This window comes from Schistosoma haematobium, chromosome 4, assembly GCF_000699445.3.
Source record: "Schistosoma haematobium chromosome 4, whole genome shotgun sequence".
In the NCBI taxonomy this organism is placed as follows: Eukaryota; Metazoa; Platyhelminthes; class Trematoda; order Strigeidida; family Schistosomatidae; genus Schistosoma; species Schistosoma haematobium.
The window spans coordinates 18,137,874-18,161,872 of NC_067199.1; the positions used below are offsets into that span (position 1 = coordinate 18,137,874).

The 23,999-nt window shown below is 35.4% G+C and overlaps 1 protein-coding gene across 4 annotated transcripts; it reads right to left on the reverse strand.

The window, feature by feature from the left end:
* Positions 1-178: 178 nt before the first annotated feature.
* Positions 179-23,746, reverse strand: MS3_00007559 (uncharacterized protein; the record flags this gene model as incomplete). Of its 4 annotated transcripts, XM_012937633.2 has the most annotated exons (6): positions 15,885-17,296; positions 14,754-15,407; positions 14,563-14,708; positions 9,635-9,786; positions 8,060-8,166; positions 4,603-4,750 (listed from the first exon to the last, which is right to left on the reverse strand). In XM_012937633.2, the coding sequence occupies exons 1-6, from the start codon at positions 16,091-16,093 to the stop codon at positions 4,603-4,605; spliced, it is 1,416 nt and encodes a 471-aa protein (XP_012793087.1). In that variant the 5' UTR covers positions 16,094-17,296. The 4 variants fall into 4 exon arrangements, with proteins under 4 accessions (XP_051066402.1, XP_012793087.1, XP_051066403.1 ...); XM_051215858.1 differs by lacking the exons at positions 14,563-14,708; positions 14,754-15,407 and adding an exon at positions 17,336-23,746 and having other exon boundaries at positions 179-4,750; positions 15,628-17,296; XM_035734397.2 differs by lacking the exons at positions 4,603-4,750; positions 8,060-8,166; positions 9,635-9,786; ... (1 more) ...; positions 14,754-15,407; positions 15,885-17,296 and adding exons at positions 20,592-20,924; positions 22,844-23,020; positions 23,052-23,252; positions 23,286-23,415; positions 23,447-23,647.
* Between the last annotated feature and the right edge of the window lie 253 nt (positions 23,747-23,999).

Below are 23,999 nucleotides of genomic sequence, written 5' to 3' on the forward strand. Positions count from 1 at the left end.
ATGATATCACTTTGACCTGATTAATTAAATGGAAAACTTTAAATGACCTTTCATATTCAGTGTAATAAATTGATAAGAAATAACTTGTTTTCTTTATGGTATTTAAAACTTTACTAATCTATATAATCTGTGTTAAATATATGGTTAATATTGTAATGGCTTATCAATGCAGTACAAACTCATCAATTTCTATCTTTTCAACAAAATCTCCCATGTAACTGAGGTCCATTTTAGTTCTATTCACATTTAAAAAACTGAGTAGATTGTTACTCAAATATTAAGAAATACTTTAAAGAAATATATTATGTAACATCTTTATATATTTTCTTATGAAAATATTTGTTTGACACAAAACTTAACGTATCTACATCCTCAATTAAAAGTGTCTCTTGAGTAGTGGAAAAACTTGACATGACCGTTATGAAATTATCAAATATTTTGTGGTGCAAATGATGCGTATATAATAGACAAGGTAAATGGAAAATATTCATTATTTTCACATGAAATAAATACTAACTAGTTTTCTTTTCTTCAGAATACATTGATTGAATATTGAAATTACTATGATTAGTAGTTTACACTAAATGTAAGCATAATTTTTACAAGATAATTGAACTTGACCAGGTTTCAGAACATGATAATTAAAATTATGTACATGTGAAAAAAAGTGTTCCGAATAATCATATAAAGCATTATTGATTAATGCTGAATTCCGAAGATTTCGTGTCGCTGTAATTAATCAGTGTATTTATCACGTAGTGAGATATTTTGTTAGTATTATTAATGTTCTACCTAACTGATTACGGATATTTTGTAGGTGAGTAAAAGTTTTTGTTACCGGTACGACATCAGAACATTACATTAATTATCGTCTATTAAATTTATCATCCATTTGAAAACTACATAGAGACTAAACGAAAGTTAAATGATATAAAAAACCTAACTTTCTATTCTAAAATTTTCAGAATAATTGGCTAGTGAACTCATCTCTAAATGAAGGAAAGAACCGTTTTGGTTTCTACAAATAAAAGTACTAATTGATATCGCTTGACCGTAAGAATACCTGTTGAAAAAAATGAATGAAACATAATAAGTTTCTTGAAGAAAGCTTTAATGTTAAATCAGCTATGCATAAAATGTTTACAGATAAACTACGGTGGAACTAGAAAAATTCTTTATCATAATTAAAAAACCCATTATAAACCAATCTCTCCAAGTAAAGAGAAAATATTTATATTTTACAGTGACGCTCCATAAATTCCTGTTTAAATTGGGTAGCGCTAGTAATCTAGCCTAAGAATTGACTTGGAGGGCTACTGAAATCCAATTTGATCTTTTTTAGTACAGTTTCGGTCCAATGTTTCGTTTCGGTTTTAAGCTAAGATATTTGATAAGCGTGTTGTAATTATGCGACGAACTTTTTATGCTAGTATCTTCATTTACTTGTACTAATATTAGTATGAAGAGAAAATCAGGTAGCTTTCTTTAGAGGATTGCTAACGATGTCCATTAATGATCCCCAATGTCCTAGCGACCAACCAGACTCACGCAATAGTGGTGGTTGTCCCTGTCATATTGTATAGTGTTTGGCTTTATTTTCCGATATTTATTTGACAGTTTGAGGACTTTCATCATTTATCAATACCTAACAACACATTTAATGATTATAGTTTATAATCTTCCTGACTGCTCAATATCCAACTGACCATCGTTTATCATAATAAATTCCTTGACAAAAATCCTTGTTAATGAATTGGAGATTTAACTAATGCCAGACAACACTTTATTTCAATTAGATACAAGCTGAATTACCATAGAATATCAAGAATTTCTATGATTACATATAACATAACTGATCTGCCTGTTTATAGTTTAATTCATTTTGAAGGGAGTAATGTAATTACTTTAGTTATCAAAACGAAAATACTAAGAATTATCCCATTATGGTTGTACCGAAACAGAAGAAGCATTATCAATAGAAGTACAAATGACTGATTATAAAATATTTATGTCAATATGATAGTATAAATGGCTCTACTGTACATATGAAGAAATTTTCCAAATCGGTTCCTTCTTTATCAAACAATTATAGATAAAAATCTACAGTGTAAGTGAATGATTAAATCGAAAAGGTAATTCTCTTCGCTGAATTCTCTTTATTTTTATTCAATAAATTTGGATTTGAAGCGATAGCGAAAAATAAAACCACCAAAAACTAGAAGAGATAACAACATAATTAGTGCAATAGTTAAGATTAATTAGTACTTATGTGCTGAAGATGAAGTCGTTTAAAGAAAGGAGCGATATCACAAATAATAACCGGGATATAAAATGAAGAAAGCAACTTTCATAGTAAATGGGCAATAATAAGGCCGAATGTTTAAAATATAAATTAAAGGGATTATGCACTTGGCACACTACAACGATATGATTATTTCACCATGTCAACGATAGGTTTACTGTACTTTCTTTCTGTATACAAGGGTCACGTTGAAATCCCTTGATGTCAAATTCTTATACAAACCATTGTTCCGTGCTAGTTAAGTATTTTAAACGTCCATGTGATATTCACTTTGTCCACTGTCCATGAAATGTCTTGTGAATGCACCTGTAAGCACTACATTTCTCCCCAGTTTTCGAGGAATATGTTCAGAAAGCCCTTTAAGTGCTTTTCTTATAGTCCTTCTTATGTACTTGTCATTAAGAGCACACATACATTTATAAACACAATTGAAAGTGATCTTAGAAGGGTATCGATACACTTTAGTTGGTTTAAGGATCATTTAATGTTATATACCGAAGATACAATTCGCGAATTTCAAATTTAAAAAACGTTTGTAGTAGATTGCAGGACGATCATTTTACTAAAGAAAGAATATTGGGTCCCCGATTATGAGAACTCTAGGGTCAATTTACATTCATCTGATCAATCTCAAACAAAAAGAAACGCAGACACTAGATCCCACTGCTACCTGCAAGCTAAAGACACTAAAATTTGCAACTAAAACTTTGTATTGAGGAACATGATGAGGAGCTAGGTATGTCAACAAATACATTATAATTTCGGTTAAACTAGTGATCATTCGGATTCATTAGCTCACACATAACCCGTTGGCACTTGAAGTGATAGTTTCAGGGCTCAAGACTCAGCATAAATGCAAACCTCAGAATGAATGTACACTCATTTGACAACTTTCGAATAGGGCAAAGAAGGTATCATGGATAGCACTGGGGATCAGAATTCAAATTTACATTGTTACTTTTGTTTAAAAGATTACATTCGAATCGGTAGACTAATGACAACTTAGACATATTAAAGACAGTTTGGACGTTTTTTAGATGAAAGAAACACCAAGTAACAAAAGAGGATAAACTATCTGAAACAATGTTGCTACAAAGTCATAAGCTCTAAGTTCGGAAATGGACGTTAACGCTGAGATGCAGGTACATCCGACTGAAGAGTCGCAAACGGGACGAAACGTGAGTCCTGGACCCCACTGATAGACATCCCTCACCTCTGGTCATAATACTCGTAAATTAAGGATAATATCGAGGCAATCCGCACAAAAGCCACATATGCTAAAAACGGGTGGTCAATTGTAATCCTAAACATTAATGGGAAGATTCAAACAACCAATAAATGTAAACTGGCAATGTTTTTTTTTCTCAATTCAGTCGTAATAAAACACAGTCAATGAGTGATACTACTCAAATACACTTGTGAGTATGCATTATTTCTAAGAAACCAGACCTCTGACTACATATCATAGTTATTAGTGCTTCTTCGACGAAGTAGATTGGTGATTTAAAATTTCCCACTGACTTACGTTAATGTTCTAAATTACTATGGTGTAATTACATTCTGTTGATAAGTTCCTTACAAAACAAAATAACCGGAGATAAAATTCGAATGCTATCTACTAATATTCAGAAACTGTAAAAATGTTAAGAATACAACAGTAAAACCTATTAAATGAACCTATATTTTGAATGAAGCTAACTGGTTCGACTCGCCAAACAGTTCTTTGTTATTTATAGTATGTTTAGCATGATGACAAAGAAAAGCTTTCCTACATTATTCCTAACCTTATTTTATTAACTCCACAGAACTGAATATTATTGTATAGAAATAGAACTATCAAGCATTAAACATAGTTTACGTAACCAAAGCCAATCTATTCGGTAAGATAGAGAGTGTATTCAGTGGTTAATAAATATGTAATGCTAGATTTCTGATAATTATACAAATATTGCATCCAATTAGACTTACACATTTACAAGTGTTTACAGGAGCAAGTGTATAAAAAAGATGCAGAGCAGAATTTATACAGTCCATTCGTGACGAAAACTACCTTTTTTATTTCCCTTTAAATATTAAACTGAAAATAAGACAACAATTACATACTCGAACCATGTATTAATTTTTTTCAGTCTATATCTGTTGTTCTCTGTTAATTAAGTATAAAACAGCATCTTATTTCTCAAGTGCCGATGGAAAGCGAGGCGATAAACAGTGGGATAAAGAAAACAATATGATACTCTATAACATAACTGATTAAAAATGAAATATTAAACTGATGGTATACAATTGACTAAATAATTTTACAATGTTTGTGATATTTCCAATGCTTCCCATAAAGCATTGATATTATTTTCACCGAAACCAGTTGATTGATTACGACGTTCAATTAATTCCATGAAAAACCCATCTTTCTGAAACAATGGTTCAGTAAATATTTGTAGTAGACTTCTAAATATTCATATATGAGAAAAAGGAGAAAGAAAAACGAAGTGTGGTTGTTTAAGCAGATGAACATATTAAGATACAACAGATAGATTGAAAATTATGATCCATTCATTGTAGTTTCGATAATGCCCCCAAATGCTCTGGTACGGCCGAGAGTGGGGAGAGTCCGCTCTCCCTCTCGAAACGCCCTCACATAACCACGCATATATAGCCCCTGCCATGGGGTCCTACTCACTACCTTCTCGTGACGGGGGTGATGTTTACGAAAATGAGGGCACGAAAAGCGAATGTCCGGCGCTTTAACCGGATTCTAAACCGATGGTGCACATGGGCTCCAGTATCCTGCGAGAACAAATGGCGAATGAACCAGTTGTTGGTTACCGGCTTCCATGGGACAATGCTCCACTGCTTTGTGGATCAGACCTTCAGGTCGGAGGCTCCGAGTGTCGCCCCCTAAGAAAACAACGTGCTTCGTTTTGGGCACCAGGGCAGTATCACAGCCCTCACACATAAAGAATGAGATTTGTGTGGCGCATATGTAATTGGTGCCTCCTTGTAACAATATCTATATTAGAAATATCAACGTAACCGGTAGGAAAATGTTCTCATTAGATGTCACTTCTCTTTTTACAAATGTTCCTCTCACAGAAACCGTTTGTATTTTATGTGACTATATTGAAAACAATAATATTGATATGTGTATCCCAAAACATTACCTTAAAGAACTACTACTACGATGTACGCTCAACGTGCAATTTAGATTTAATGATGTTTTCTATAGACAAATAGATGGCGTTGCAATGGGCTCTCCATTGGGTCCTCTCTTGGCGGATTGTTTCATGGCTAATTTAGAAAATTCGGTACTTCGACCAATAATTAAGAGATTTCATTTATATAATTGATATATAGATGATACTTTCATTATCTGTGAAGAAGACATGGACCTCAATGAATTCTTGAATATTTTCAATAATTGTCACCCATCAATTCAATTTACCTTAGAATTAGAGGCAAACCATGAATTTAATTTTCTTGATGTCCGATTAAAAAGAATGCCTGACGGTTTTTTACAGAGATCTATATACAGAAAACCTACTTGGAATGGACAATACACGAACTTCAATAGTTGGGTTCCATTAAGTAGAAAAAAGAACTTAATTCACTCTTTATCCTCGAGGATCAAGCGAATTTGTTCTAATGACACAACAGATGGGGAACTATTTCATCTTTGACAGACCCTCATCAAAAATAGTTATCCACTGAGATTCGTTGATATCAACTTGGCACCCAGACTTCATGACAAAACATCGACAGTAGAGAAAACTCTATTTATGAATATGGAATTTAAAGGAGATACGGCTGCTGAAATCCTAAATAAACGGATTTCGAAATCATTGAATGAAACATTCTACTCAGCTAAGCTCCGAATAGTTTTCTCTAGCCGACCTACCGTTCTGGGAGGTGTTAAGGACAAACTTCCGCTTTGGGCCACATCAATGTGCATATATAAATTTACTTGCTCATGTGGGGCAAGTTACATAAGCTGCACAAAGCGAGCATTATCCAAATGCATCTCGGAACATTATCTGGCCTGGCTCTTTTAAAAGGGGAACGAAAAACAATCACTAGTTCGATACAGAAGCACTTAATTAACCGTGGACACATCGCTCCAAAGGACTCTTCATTTAAGGTAGTCTACGGAGTCAAAGGAACTGGATCGAAGGGGGTTCAAATCAATATTTTATGCACCGCAGAGGCATTGGCAATCCACAAACTCAAGCCTGGACTTTGCGTGCAGAAGCGATTTGTCCAACCTTTCATCCTTCCTTGGCCCTGATTCCCTTAATGGCTATGTTTCGGTGTTGTTTTTTGTTGTTGTTTTTCTGCACTTTCATTTAATTATTATCGATATTTTTTAAATTACTATTTTGCACTTTAAACTCTAATCATTTATTATTATTACCTTATACAAGTTTTCAGTTTATCATTATGACCTTTGTTGTTTGTCGCTTTTCTACATATCTGCCAATTGGACTATTATCTGACCCATAAATTCTGTTCTTCCTTACCCCTTGATTAGTACGTTAACCTCATTTGTTATTTATTCTCGAATCCATTTTTGTGATACTATTCTTCTATAAACATACATTTTCCATATAACTATATAACTATGTACAGCTTAAGTAAGTGATTTCGTCGAAAAAAAATTTTCCTTACTGAATTCTCATTTTGTTATTCAGTAACGTATACATTAAATTTCAAATCCATTTGATTCTTAACTGTCTAACTTTGTTAAAATAAATACGAGTAAATTTATTTCTTTGTTCATTAAAGTGATATGGACAATATTAAGAGCTAGCTCGAGTAATATCTATATCATAATCTAATGATAACGATGAAGTGATATAAGGATTTGTTTAAATAAACAAAGTTAATTTGATACAGATAATAAGTGAAATCATAAAAATTTTTTTTTTTTAAAAAAGAATAGGTTGTGATAAAACAATAAACAAATATTCAAGCTAGTCCATCCGATTTTGTGAATGAAGAATGTAGTGATACTTTCCAGTTGTTGACATTGACTTAGATAAAGTAAGGTTTAAACATGGAGGGTAATATTTGAAATTTATAAGTTTTAACAGTTAAGTTAAAATTATCATGAGCAATACTTCTGTTACTTCCTTGATCTGTCTACCCATTAATATGTAGAAGACAGCTTGTCTCAACCTACATTAAGACCTTGACAAGATGACTGATTGGTTTAACCCCGAGGTTAGTATGCGTGAGTTCGAAGTGAAACTAACTGCTTGGGCGTAGAGAAAAGAAAACTATTATATCACGTGATTAGCTGACAAGCGCGCCCGAGAGAAAAGAGGAGTTAACTAGAACAGCATTCGATTTATTCCCTTTTCCGATTTGGTCCTGATTCAGATTAGTGTAAAAAGATACATGAAGAAATAGATGACTAACATGACCACAACGCAGAAACAATTAGGAAAATATAACTACGTCCAAAACTGAGGATTAAGGTAGAAAATCGAGTACAAAAGATTATGTTCAAATTTCAACAGCTTTGCAACAAAAAAGGTTATGGTAATAAATCATATGTCAAAAGAAAGGTTATGGTCTGTAGAATAAACTAGGGACAAAAATAAATTTTAGTATTTTACAAGCTTTGAATTAAATGAAATAACGTCCTCAAAAATAGCTTCTGTTGTTTGTTAAGGCTTCTTGTTTCTCTGTTCACATCAACCTCAACATGATGGTCAATTGTATAGGCTTAACAAAAAAATCTTTATTATGTTTACTTACCCTATTTGATAGCCTTCATTGTTTAATTCTTTATCTACAAGTATGCCAGTTGTTTTAAGTTTTTCTAAATCCAAAGAAAATTCTTTCAAGTTGATACGCTGAGATAACTAAAACATAGATTTTATTCAAAATGATTTTTTGCCTTGTTTGAAAAATATATAATAGTCTGTCATATGGAAGAAAGCAATGCTTGATTTAAACTGAATTCAATTACAACTCTGAACTTGGATACTAACTGACATGTGTTTATTATCCAACGACAAAACGGTCTAGAGATAACTACTCACAGATTAATCAGCTGGACATAATCAACGTAGACCCTAGAATAGATGTATATTAGTCCAAGTTGCCATGGCATACAGCAACGACGAGATTAAAGTTACAAATGAATATTAAAGGAGTCGAAACAACGTATCAAGAGTATATATCAAAACAAAAATATATGTATGTACGATTAATAGAATTCAGAATCCAAAGCAAGATAAAGAATGATCAATTCTGAGCTACATCACTCAACGTCTACAACTGCTGGTTGAGTTTATCCCGTGAGCCTCATTACTCACAGATCCATTTGACCAGTTTGAACATGAATAAATACCACGATAAAGGTTTTGCTAAATCTTACTGAAGCGTATGCTATATGAAAATTAAAGCCTCCTATATGTTTTTAAAAAGTTTGCTTTTATGGTTATAAATACTCAGAAAATTGTTTTCTTGTCTTATTACTTCAGCTCATATTACTACTGAAAAAAGGTAACAAAAAGCGTTTGTCAATCAGAGTTTAGGTGTTCAGCTTTGAGACACTGTTTGTGTGACAGGTTAGTAATATTATGAGACCACCCAAATCGAAGTATGTAGTGGGGGATTTGAGTCTTTAGTCGACCAGTATTTTACCTAGTAAACCACTGTTCCATCCCATATTAGTACCAAGTCCCCTATATTGAGACATTGGACTCTGTGGACTTTTTTCTATACATGATATCATTAAGCGTGTGTCAAGTCATTTAATGAATGTAATTTTGTTTAATGAGGACGTTTTTGGACAACTTGATTCTAGGACTTGTTTTGACGTCGTGTTTTGGATAATCGATAAATAAACCTTTTATTGTATCAGTTTATATGTTAACACTTTGAGTCGTGGGAATAATAGTAGTTCCGTTTTCCAAGTATAAGCGGTAGGACAGCAGACTCAACAGAGGTGACAATTATATTACAGATATTTGAAAACACCTTTTCCGCATCATGGAGTTACATTTCAAAGTAAAATAAATCCATGTACTTATGTTTTTGCAAAGTGCATCATCTACTACATAAATAATAATAAATTTCAATCTTAATACCGAGCCGATCAACAGCTCGATAACTTAGTGATTAGTAGCCAATACATTCAATGTTTACAATTATTTTGATCGAAGTGATTAATGTACAGGTAAGAAATCGGGTCAATTCGCATCTTATAAACTGTTGTCCATATCTGATTATTTGGCTGTTAACAATAGGTACTTTACTGATGGACTACGTATTAAAAATGACTAATAACATGAGAATTGAGAATTTTTTTCCAAGACAACTTACAGCTTCATAATAGACGTCTGGAGCAGTGATAAATTTTATACCATTTTGATGACAGGTAGCTGCTACATCTATAATGTTATCAATGGCGAGTCCCATGTGTTGTAAGCCTGGACCTGAATTAGCTTGTAGAAATCGAGTCACTTGACTAGGTTCTACAGCAATAAAAAACAACTTCAGTTAGTAAGTTAGGTGTAAAAAGGATGAATCTTCACTTATGCAAGGCTATTTATGAGAACTTTCGTCTAAATTTGATTGAATAGTTTCACAGTATTTGGGAGCCGAGTTGATGTGAGACATTAAAGAGGAAGAATGTATTTGTAAATACTCAGCGAATGGATTTGAATTAAATCCAACATTTCGCTTGGAAATCTAGTCCAAGCTTTTTCAAGGAAATATAATCAAACATAAAAATTATTGAACTAGATTATCAGGCCCCAACTGCGTCACAAGACAAGCCCTCACATGGAATCCTCAAGGCCAAAGCAAAAGAGGAAGACCAAAGAACACATTACGCCGAGAAATGGAAATAGACATGAGAAAAATGAACAAGAATTGGACGGAACTAGAAAAGAAGGCCCAGGACAGAGTGGGTTGGAGAATGCTGGTCGGCGGCCTATGCTCCATTGGGAGTAACAGGCGTAAGTAAGTAAGATTACCAGGCGAAACGTCGGATTTACTTCAAATTCATTCGCTGAGATTTTACAAATACATTCTTCCTTTTTAATAAGATTATTTATTAGGAAATTTTGTTGAACAAATAATACGGAAGTGTGCACCTTTTAAATCTTTATCAATCTTTAAAATTCGGTTTGAAAATACCACTGAAATTGAAAACATTGATGCTAATGTAGTTTCTAATGAGTTGTTAACAAACAATATAAGACCTGCTACGTATGTGTATACACCCAAGTCGACAAACTTCACATTAACATAGTGTGAAAGCAAATTCAAATGATGAATAGTAAATAAGTAGAGCTAATAATGTCAGTTAAAGTAGAAACTAAATAAGAGAAATGTAGTCTAAAAGGAACAAATGAAATGGAATAATTAAATGGCACTAAAATCATAATTCACAGTAAGGAAATAAACGGATGCAACGGAACCACTACAACGAATTCTGGGTTATAACATCCAAAATTTTAAGCCAGAGCTTAAAATTAATGAGCTCTTCCTAAGCTAGAACTATGAACCGACTGACCTGTCCCCAAATGTGATGGTACGGCCGAGGGTGGGGAGAGTTCGCTCTCCTTCTCGAGATGCTCTCACATGGCCACATGTATACAGCCAGTGCAGAGTAAGTCCTACTCACTTACTTCTCGCGGATGCGGTGTTGTTTGAGAAGTTGAGACGACCAAAGGCTAACGTCCGGCGCGCTAACCGGGTTGGTGGATATGAAGGATCCACCTAAGGAGGCTGGAAAACCCTGATCCCAAACCGATGGTGAACATGGTCTCCAGGATTCTGAGGGAACAAAAGGCGTATGAACCTACTTTTGGACACCGGTTACTATGGGACTGCTTCTCGTAATGTTCCACCACCTTGAGGATCGGACCTCTAGGTCAAAGGCTGGGGTAGTGGCCTCCTTAGAAAGCCATCTGTTTCAGTTTGGGTGCCCGAGTAGTATCCTAGCCGTATATTTGGTGTCTCCTTGTACCAATGTTAATGTGTTTAAATAAATAAATAAAATACCTACAAATTTAACTCAACAGCAACAGCAGATGACTTTATGAACTGATGCTAGGTTTCACTTAATCCGTTCATAGGACTTCTTAATCCAATCCTATCCCAGTCAGTTAGTAGATTTTGATATATGTAAATAAACATATTTCACGTTAATCGAATGAAAAAAAAAAGTACGAACTGCATTTTGATCCCTGAAGATTATAATGAACATGTTAATTCTAACCAATACTGAAGACTAGTAGAATTAGCATTGTACAAGTAACTAAAAGGGTTTTATAACATAAAAACTGGGTGTTTTGTGCAACTGGGAAAGTATTTTTCAAACAACTTACAGGGACAAAAATTTCGATTTGAAGGGAATTGTTGTTCCACACAGGACATAAAAATTAAAGCGCTAAAAGCCTTAAAAAGTAAGTGAACCTATGCATGAATGAGAGTCCATTAAGATTTACGCATTCTCTTGTAAAATACATGTTTCTTAAATATTACATCACAGTAACCATAAAATGATTTATTACGGTTGACCAAAAACAGTATTATATCGAGACCTGATGTTGTTGCTACCAAAATCATAGTTATTGTAAGCTTTTACACCTTAATCTTTGTAATGTTGCAACTTTACTTCGTCCAAGTCTATTTTTGTTTATTAATTTCCACTGTACAATGCCATAAATACTGCGGTGTTTACTCATGTCTTCCCTTGAGACATAAAAACTCTCATGAAAGTCCTTTTTTCTCTTCCACCTATTCACACATAGATTATCATTGTTGAAGTATTGTTCTGTTTTAGCCACTTGATCTAGTTAGTTACAGTAGATCCGTTTCGTCTTAAAATAATCTCAAACCTTGTCTTAAATTTCAGAAATCTAACCAATCCATTTGTACAATCTATGGACTTTAACAAAATTAAGTAAACTATCATACTGAAATATACAGTTGATTGGTCATGGGTTACAAAAAACTGATTTTAAAATACAAACACATCTAAGGAACAGGAAAAAACTAATTTTTCTATCAATATCCTAAAGCTGTTATGTAAAAACAGGCAAAAAATATGTTTAAAAAAGGACAAATGGATGTACAGAATGAAAATTCTATACTTAAAGCGCCCGATAAAGTATGAAAACATTAACTTTGTTGCAATCGATTACGAATAGTACCACTTAAATATTTAGAGAGCTACATATTCTACCTACCTCCACCAATGTTTTGTGTGCTCCGGTAAATTTAGTTTAGTGGTAAGACGAATATATCAACACAAAATCTTTTAAGAATATGTTGCTTGATCTCATTTACACGTTTTCTGGTCAGTCAGCTACAACGTAGGACCAGGCACATATGTGCATCGGTCCAGGTTGCCATACCGCATCAGCACAAGATGAACACCGGATTCATAGCAGTGGTTAGGTCAAAGGTGGTAATATATAAGAGAAAGATTGCATATAGAGATATAGTACAAGAAGAAAGAATTGGTTCGTAGAAAGAAAGGTATGAAGCGATTTTAATCTCTTATTTTAAGGGAAGACAGGGAGTGTATACACCGACGCCATTGTGATCGATTCTGAGCCATTTTACCAAGAATCTCCAACCATTGGTTACGATAGTCACGCGGACCCCAACCAAGTAGTCTGCATCTACCAACATGGCTCAGACTAGAAGTTAGTGACTTCAAGCACTGATGCCACGTTTTGGTTTGGCCGCCCCTAACTTTCTTCCAACCATTTCCAATACCGGATAGCATTGCACGTCGTGGTAATCGGTGTTCAGGCATACGTAACACGTGGCCCAACCATCTCAGTCGATGAAGATTCATAACCTCATCAACTGATTTACCATCATTCCCTAATACTCTGCGTCTAACCTCACTATTACTTACCCGGTGATCCCAGCAGACGCCAGCAATATTTCTAAGGCATCTGTGGTCAAATACTAATAGCTTACGAGTGTCTTCTACTCTTAATGGCCATGTTTCGCTGCCGTAAATTAAAACAGAACGGACTGCCGCGCAGTATACTCGTCCTTTTATTGATAGACGGATATCTCGCCTTCGCCACAGGTGACGTAGGTTGGCAAAAGCCAAACGAGCTTTTCGAATCCGTGCTCCGTTCTTCAAAGGGCCTTACCGCCGGAGACGGAAATCCGTGAGGTAAGGTGAAGTGTGCATTTTTAGGGTCGACATTTTCTAACCCCACCCCTCCTTGTGGGAAGGCAGCATCGCTGTCATGCTGGTTGTCTGAAGGAAACACCTTACTGCCGTCACACCTCTGTACAGTCAGCAGTACGACTTCGCCTTCGGACCTTGGGTTTGTTGCTTTTAGTCTTACCGCTCTTCAACCGACCTGTCTGACATGGTAGGACCTTGAGGAACGTTTGTTCCAGCCAGTATAGCTCGGTTGCTTCATCACGATAGGCAAGCCCGACCACCACGTCAAGGTAGCAACAATGGTCGGGACACGTTTTCTGGGACTATTGTCGAACATTTAAGATAAATAGGTTAAAATTAAATACAATGTGGGTAGCATGACAGTAACAACCACTAAACACCCTTTTTTGTCGCTAAAACTAATACCAAACAAACGGACAATTTTTGTTGATTCTTTAATAGTCATTTTATCACTACCAAACTTGTTATATCCGAGCGAAGATCAAATCACGAGTAACTTCTGAGACAGATTAATTGACAAATATTATCTATGTATTTTTATGGTATAACTATTCAATAATTGGATTATGTATATTTATATTCCTCTTATAATAAGCTTCATTTTGACCTATAATTTATCATTGTATGATTTACTGTTCGTAAGCTATGCTCAGTTTATTGACTACTGTCTCCCACGTTCACAGCCACTTTGGGCTTTATTGTGTACAAATGTTATTTTCTATTTTATTATGCGCCGCGGTCTGTTTGGTTGATATATAAACCCAGTATTTCTGAAATAAATGATTCGATTCGATTCACATATTGGAAGCTGGTATTGGTGTTCTGGACTCAAGTGGACAGGCTAGGCGGACATAGGACCAATAAGGACGCTAGGGTGCTCATACCGGTCGATCGTCATTAGTTTGGCACAGTGCTAAGATTGCATAAGCCGTATTCTGATTGGTGGATAAATCACGTGATGACTAGCCCGACATAAAGTCATGATAAAACTTATCTCTTGTGAATATATATTAATATGCAAAAAATATCTATAATTGAAAAACCAACCAACAATGAAGCTTAATGCATTTACGCAACATACCTGAATCTTTCGTGGGCTCAACAAAGACAAATTTGCATGCATTACAATAATCAGAATTCGAAGTTGGATCTCTATGACAAACTGCCTTCAACATCATTCCAGTATTTTTGAACTTTACTATAAACCCTTGGGATTCATCTTCCTGTCTGTTTTAGCATCCATAAATGATCATAAACTATTAAGTAACTCACATATTAATGAATATGCGTTTCATTCCAAATACTGTTTTGTACCAATTCATAAAAGTATCTGAATCTCCAATATCCCCAGCGATTGCTATATGGTCAGTATATTTCACAAAAGAATTGGGATTCGATTCATTGTTATTTAGTGCTTCCTTTAAGTCATCATTTGCACTCTGTCCCGATGTGTATCCAGGCAAAAACAAGCCTTTATACTGTGACGAGTCAACAATCGTATGAAGCAAATCCCCAACACATGACTTGATTACTCCTAAAACAATTTTTCCATCATAATCAGCATAAGTAGTAGGTTCCAAAAGAATGTTCTCAAACCCAGAAAACCGGGAAACTCTTTCACAAACTTCATACACGTCAACTACTTCTAAAGCAATGTCACATGGTCCATCACGTTTTGTACACCAGTTACTGATTTCTGAATGGTACTTAAATGGGTGATGAACACTGGACAATGTTTTGATTTCGCTAAGCATTATTACCGATTGATTACTTTTTAGCACTAGATTTATTTCTGAACCGCATTTGAACAAACAGTGGAGCGTGAAACCGAAACCTTTTATTAGTGTTTTACAAGTCTGCCATAAACTTTTGGTAGCGAATCGAACATGATGAACATTTTTTAATAAACTCATGTTGTAATTATACCTAAAACAGTAAAAGTTTCAAAAGAACTATAACAGATGACACACTTGCGTACAAAAAGCACTTATGTGAAGAAAAATAATAAATAAATAGTGCTATAAAGAAATGGTCGTGCATTATTTTGAGTAAACGTAAGCAACAGGGTAATGAGCATTAACTCAAAAAGATTGAAATAAATCTTAAAAAGTTTAAAACAATACCCACTTCGAGGTTTCATGCTTACTACAGTTAAACGCAAACTCCAACATCAAAATAAAACACGCCATCGATCCATGAACTATCCGATGGTTTGTGATAGACCAAACTACTGATGATCTAGCTGAAATATGGAAGATGGTTACTGAGTATTGAAGAGTCATGACAATATAGCTGAAATTTAATCTCAATCCGAAATATGTTCACATAATAATACACCTGAATGCACTACTATAAGAGCTATATATTCGCACCTATTTCATTTGATTCTATACGGTTTGTCACCACAAGTTAAAAATATGGACAAGTTTTTGTATTGTTTCTAGCCAAAATGATTTACGATTCGTCATACTTGATTCAAATTCTTTAGGCTGATTACTCAGTGATTCTGATAAACTAACTTCAGTGTAAATTTCATAACTAGATCCTTGTAGTGGTCTGCAGATTATTTCTTTTGCAGGCCCATAGATGAGATCTTGAGCAAGCTGAGCCATGGAGGGCCATTAAAAGCCTTAAAGTATACTGAGTAACTAAAAAGATTAGTGAGATATATTCTGGGTGTCTTTATTTTATTTCTAGTATTCTGAAATACCCGTGATCGATAGTGTGAGCACTACGTTGAATTTCAAAAACGGTCACAGAATATGTAAAAAATGATACAACAATAACCCGTTTAACAACACTGACGAGATCAAGATAAAGACAGGAAAAACATATCAGCCAGAACAAAAGTCGTTTTAGGTAGTTTGAGAATTCCTATAGTGGTCCGTTTATTAAACAACATAGAAAATAGGTTAAGTGAGACTGTTAAAAAAAGCACCAGAGTAGCGCAACGAAACTTTCCCATACTTTTTTGTTAACTGGAATTTTTGAACGTAAACAATGACAATAGCTTCTCTGAACCCCAAAATCACCTGACGGACTGTCTTACTCTACAAATCCCGTGTTGGCAATGAAACTACATGCTTTGAGTAATTTAGCAGCAACAAATCAAATAAAAAGGTATAGGACAGAAGCATAGATAATATAGCATTTTAAAGGCCTTCATTTTCCAACTTTGGAGAACTTTTTATACTTCAACAATACGATTTCGTGAGAGAACACCACCACAGATAGACTGATATAACTCATATTCACAAAGTCGAATTTTCAAGCTCAGGATAAAGTTTAACTTTTCTCTGGCCTCAGAACGTCTTGATGAAGCCCCTCAGGATTCGGTACTAGGACCTTTTTCCTTTCAAACTTGTAAGAATGACCTTCCTCTGCAAGTATCATCCGAAATACTCCTTTTCGCTTACTATGATAAGCTTTGGAGAGACAATTATAACCGGGATTATAAGCTGGAACTTAAGAAAGACTAACAATACAACCTAGGCAATGAGCTCTACTTGTTTCAGGTCGAAAAAGATCGTTACCAACTTACGTATTGGTAACTAAGAGGTGATCTTTTAATGACTTGTAGTATCTTGAACACTTAGACACCCTTAAAGATACCTACTTAGGTCCAGTCCCGACACAAACCTGAGGATTAATACCCAGAAATTATAGGTACAATATAGAAAGATGGATTGTAGACATACCTTATGATTAGTCAAGTCCTGGAATTCGCCACCGACTGAGGTAGTTCGAACGACTTTCCAGGAGAGATTCAAGATGAAACTTGATATATTCTTAAGGTCCCATGACAGCATATAACACTAATTCAATATTACTTCTCTACTGTTTGTTTACAGTACCTAAATCTCTATCTGGAGCACCGCTGACCCATTGCTACTAGATACAAAAACGTGTTTGGTAAAAAAAATTTCTACTCTGTCCACAACCATCTAAATAATTTAACATTAGTAAGGAGTCCACTTAAATTGATAGGAAGGGTGAATCTAGAAAAGTCATAATAATATATATTCATGCTTCATAAACATTGGACAAGCATAAAATCTTCAAGTTGTCAGCCAGATAAACGAACAGGAACTTCTAAAGTAAATAAATACATGCAAACAACTATCTGAAATGATAGGGAGATCTAAGGGATACAAATAAACTGGAAAATGAGAATGTAACTAATCAAATCACCTAGATTGAACATTTCACGACCTAATAACTGGGTCTTGCTACCATGCGAGATCCCAGTTGGTTGAGATTAACTGTGGAAAGCCACTCAGATACAGTGAGATATTTTTATAATGCAGTGACCGAGCAATAATCTTCTTTCTAAAACTCAGGTGCAAATGGGAAGTAACGAACAGTCTGCTACGTCTGCCCACCGATCATTGAAGTTATTATAGGAGTTGGACAGATCACAATAAAAGTCCTGTAGAACAACATGTAATAGCGAGGTTAACTTCGATCTCTCGATTTTGGGTTCTAAATATATCCGCAGAAATTTCAAAAACTTGGGGGAAATCCATTTGTTTTCTTAGATTAACACTGGTTCACCAACCTACTATCCTTATTACTACCCAAGTTCCCAACCTTGGGGAAATCCCAAAAGTGAAATAGCCTTCCCCAAAGTTCGGGGAAATTCCGGGGTTATTGTGCCATTTCCCCAAAATGTGCCAAATTTCCCCCCAAAAGTGAGAGCTCGGGTAAAGACTGATAAAACCTCATATTTTTTAGTATGTCGGGGAAATTCCTTACTTATTGTAATCGTCACAAAAGGTTAGAACAATAATGTTATCAATAAATCCTTATTCACAAAACTGCAGTTCTGATCATGATCAGCAGGTCACAGCACTTCAACATGATCTAGTGCTAAGACGACCTTGAGTGGACTCAGCTAATTTGGATACAGGAAGTGAACAAGAAACCAAATCACGGTCGTGACCCTGAGCTATATCAAGGATGACCTTGGCGTCAGTTAAAAGTGACCAACCACAGTACCGACTGTCCTCGTGGGCTTCACAGTGCAGACAGTTAGTAAAACCGCACACCGATATTGAACTTCATAGTGCTAAATTTTGATAGCTTAGACCTTAGACCACTGTCTTGTAATCAAGCAAGTTCACAATCCCTAGTCCAACATCCCTTAGAACTCAACCCAAGCTCCCAATTTTGGGGAAAATTCCGCACATTCTGGGGAAGCCGCTATAGTATATTTCGGGGATATCCCTAGAATTCCCCAAACATTGGTGAAAGTCATTTGACTTCGGGAGTTTACCCAAAATTGGAAGCTCGGGAAGTGTTGACCCCAAAAACGTCAACCCTAATTCCTAACGGCGAAACTCTAATTTAGGGACGACCTTTGAACGAATCTTAAATGACCTTGACAATTATTAGCCAATCAGAAGTCATGAATTACAGTGGATATTGTTCTTTTACATGATTTAAAAACTTGTTAAGGTTTGATAAAGTTTCAGAATTCATAATGCATATGGTATAGAAACTCGTCCATAGGGTTGTAGCCTCTCAACAAACACCTCTAAAGTCCGATGTGAACCGATCTCATGCTAATTAGCAGCCTGACCCTAACCCTATTCACGAGTTTCCATACCGTATGCATTATGAATTCAGAACTTCTGAGCCTTTATCAAATCGTAACAAGTTTTTTGATCATGTAAAAGAAGAATATCCACTGTAATTCATTACTTTCTTGTAATATATTTTTACTTTATACTGTCTTCTGATAGGCTAATAATTGAAATTGCTCAAACGCTTCTCACTAGCTCGTCCCTAAATTAGAGTCTCGCCATCCCACATGTTGTAACCTCTCATTAATCACCTCCTCTCTAAAATCCGCTGTCAACAGATTGTATGTTAGCATCGCGTACTGAACTCGGCTCCGTGACCTTGAAATTGCTCAAACGCTTCTGATTGGCTCGTCTCTAAATTAGAGTCTCGCCGCGTTTTGGATTCACGCATCGGTTAGCTTAATTTTGACTGAACGCTCAAGGCTGTCAATTCAGCATAGTTTCATCAAAATGAATGATTGCTCCCTGTCCTCCAACAGCTAAAATGTATGTTCTTTCTATATAATTGATAAACTATGCATTTGAGCTAATTAGATATGAAATAATGACTTTTTGATGTACTATGACAGACAGTCCGACGGGCTGTCATGTGACATATTAGAAGCTTTCGAAGAGTTTGTCTGAGCGTATGAATAACTAGCTACTAGAAATGATAAACATAGCATGTCTGAAGATATATCTTCAGTTTCGTCATTTATAACTGAGCGATTCCTAGGATAAACATGACTTATTTCTCTAGGTAAAAATAAACAAATTTGTGAAATCGAAATTCCATGAAACATCAACAAGATTTACCGATCTAAAGATCCACTAGGATGTCCAGAGAACTATTTACATAAGCATCTAATATTATCACTAGAAATGGAAAAGGATTTGACCTCTAGGGCCGACCTAGAAAGCAGCTTTTGTAGGTAAGAACGCATACCCGTTCAATTCGTGATCATTCTAAAACAGACTTTCCTTATGTACTAGAGAACTGTTCTCACGAACAGTGAACCAAGCTTGACATTACTGACGTTAACTGTATTATTAAGGATGGCAAGAAGACAGCTTAACTTTGCTTGCAGGTCTATGAATAACTGGTTTGAATATCCTTTTTTAATTTCAAAGTCTGGTTATTTAAGTGGTTAAAAGCTCCTACAAACATGGTTTATCGCATTACAATGACAAACGAATGCAAAGCTACCAAAACACGCTAGCTCTCAATTCATATGTTTTTCGGTTAGCCTTTAAGCGTGTAGATATCAATGAGTCCGGTTGCGTGAAGTGACAGAAAATAAGCTCTAACATTTAGATAATCGATATCAAATGAGATATACGAAGTCCACTGTATCTCAGTAATAATGAGGTTTTATAGACTGATAGTAACCTGAAAGGCGCTGAAGTCAGATATTTAAATTGGGAAGTCAGAGCATAAAAAATTGACTTTATTAATTTATGATACACATTAAGGGTAGAGAAGAAAACAAATCATTATAAATCCGACTGGTTGAAGACTAAGTTAACAGCACAACAATCAGCTAGATTAGTCATCAGACCAATCATCATTACGTTTGGAACCTTTTTTATTCTTTCTCTTGGACGTATTTTTGCCTTTCTTTTCGACAGAAACTGAGGCTTCAGATGACTGAGTAATCCTATTGTCATTCAACTGCGATGAAACATTTTTATCTGGAACATTTTTCACAACTTTTCTTTCCCCAACTTCTGTTTTTACTGTTAAAGCAGAGTTTAAATTTGTGAGTCCTTTGTGACTACACTTCGTACCATCGGAAATTTCTATGGAATATTTACCCTTTATTTCGTTGTGGAGAAGTGTTTCGATAGAGCCATATTTCTCAGGTTCAACAACAGCTGTCTTAAAAGTAAAACATGAAGCTTTCTTGAATACGACAAAATAAAACACACTAAATATACTAACATGCTAACAGTATGGGAATTCGAGTTGATTTAGCCTTTAAGATTTAACGAATGTTCGCGAAAATAGATGTAATGTAGTCTAAATCATAAACAACCCAGGACCTGGAACAAATATGCGTTAGTCAAAGTTGCCAAACTTTTCATCAGTACACCGAAGGATCGACAGAAAACTAACATCAGTGTTAGTGAAAACTAAAAATGTAGATGAACTCAAAATTGTGTTAATTTGGTAAATAAAAATATCAACTAATATCAAAACTTATAGAGGGCTAAAAAGTGGATGCATTCCGAAATGTTGTCAGCAGTCCTGAGGCACAGATTAGGATTGTCTCGCAAACTCCAACCAAGCGATTCAACCTTATAACATGATGCAGTTCCACACACAATGATTTGTAGTATTAAAGCAAACTCGACCTGACCATCTTAGGTTTCTTGTTCTATTTTACCACAACATTAACATTTTTACATGTTGGGACACGTAATAACAAGACATATGTGAAATGTCCCAAAAAACTCTACAGTATGACTAACCAATAAATTAAGTTTATCTAGTACATCGATAACTTTAGCATTACTCACTCAGGAGGCACATTTTAACAATGCACTTAGCACATCATATTACCCCCGGCTTGTACAGACTCAATGAAGTAAGCTATCATGCAGCTATAAGATAATACACGAGACTACTGCACAGTATACTGTATTTTCGACAAGCAAGTAGACGTATTGCACGAGTCAAACGTATCGGAATTTGGTGAATTCATGCAAACCTCCTGCATGTATTGATTCTTCGATTAAAAACCCTACACGTTCCTCTAGGTTGAGCGAAGTCAAGCGAATAATCACTCTTAAATTTTGTACGGCAGCCTCGATGACACGAGATAGTTCTATAGTGTAGGATTCCAGTCATAGTCAACAAAATATACTGTATTATGTGAAGCATGACTTGGACGTTGAAATAGCATTTATTTTAGGGCACCAGTTGGGGATGAGGTGAAGTATGATGTCAAAGCAAAAGGTAAAGAAAAAACTCCACAAGGATGGAGAGACATGTTTGTAGATAAAGTGTGCCAAAATACCGTCAAACCCTAGCGGGATATACACTTTTCCATTTCTGATACTAAAGGACCTTGGAAATGGTATCGATTGTTACGTTGGCTTGGGAGGATGACTGTGTATTTCAAAACATATCTGACTGAATTCGGTCAAAAATTGCAATTTTGTGATATACTTAACGATGTACCAGGTCCACACTGTATGAATTAACTTCAAGTGTACTGAACCAGCCATCACTTTTGTCAACGTATATATATAGCTAATGCTGGTTTTGAAGCAGACGAAAAGAAATACCAAATTTGTGAATGAAACAGTAAACTTATATGTCAATATGAAGCGACCGATTAACCATCATGATGATGCCAAATAAGCTGCTTGGGTTTTGTTCACTCTCCAGTTTAGGGAACATAACGCCTCTATACCAAACTAGTAGTGTTACTTCTAAATAATAATGGTTCAAATGGTGGGAGATGGAATAGAGTTCTCCTCTTAACAGGTTTCCTATTTAGTAGCAGTGCATCACCGATTCATCCACACCAGAACCCGACGACCCAAAGAGAAATGCTGATATCCTATAGTGGAATACTGTCCTGAGCCTTTAAGAACATGTCAAGTCTCTTCTTGAGTGCCTCCTAGGAGGCCGTTTGGACAATATCAGTCGTCAGGAAGCTTAGGAATTCGACTACTCACAAACAGTATGGGAAAGTTTATAGGTATATAAAAGTAGAAGTTCCATGTCATAAAAAGACGGATGACATCAGATAAGGTGATAAAGTTTATCGATGATAAATCCAAACTAACCAAGTCGTAAAGTCCATCGGGTGATTCACTTTGTTGTATGATGTCATTGCATAGTTGCAAAAGTCTTTCGATAACAGGTTCACATGAGTCTTTCTGCATGGTAATATTCACTTCCATCATTGAAGGAGCAATTTTAAATCCAGGAGCCGACCGTAACTGTTTAATTACCTCTAAAGCCTGGAGCGACTCGAATTGCTACTAAACTTACATGCTGTTTAGCACTTTTATTAGCCTTCAGGGATATGTGACAATCTTTCATCATCTTCTCTATCATCGTGACAGTGTATGCCCGGTTGTTTTCAGGGTTTACGCATCTTTCAGACACTATTTTAGCCACATCTCTAAACAAAGCCTGTTGTCCTACAAGGCGTTCCTTTTCTGTGAGTTGTAATTCTCCATGTTCTAGTATCTAAAAACTTGGGATATTACAACGATAGCCTACTGTCTTTATTATTTGTCTTTCATCTTCTGTACGGAAATGTACATACATTTCCTTTTTGTTAGCGAACTGACCTTTTGAGACATTCGTGAAGACACAATGAGCCTGTAAAACTTCATCTAAATTTGTTTCACTGTAGCGTAATTTGATAGTTCATAACGTACAGCTTGTCTCGCCAAGCTTGCACTTTGTTTGGGTAACATGCCAACTCGTAACGATTACCACCTTTTTTAAGGCGAACTACAGATATGTTAGTCAACCGTTTTTGGTTCGTAGGAGTAAAGAGAGCCATCGAATAAAGTCTACACGATATCACAGTAACAGAGACTACAAGCCGTCCGCGCTAGAAACCGTCGAGGTTCAATCTTTGGTAATAAATGCATTAAATCCGTTTACTTGACTCAGTCCTTCAGGTTTCTTTGGACAGGTTAGATAACATTTGCGCTCAACGAGATTTATCACCGATACCTCATAAGATATTATAAATATATTATTTATTTACCAATCTAACCAATGCTCAATTTATTCAAAATTATCAAGTCAAACCTTGGTAATGATACCTATTGTGAGAAACAGTTCATTACGTTTTTTTCTGAATTTGTCTATTTGTAGAGCTTTGATCGCTGTGAAGAACTATGATTCTAGTTACGTTCCACCAGGAAGCTGAAGGTCGAAACTATCTGGTCATTAACTCAAGAGATAGAAAAGCAATGGTTA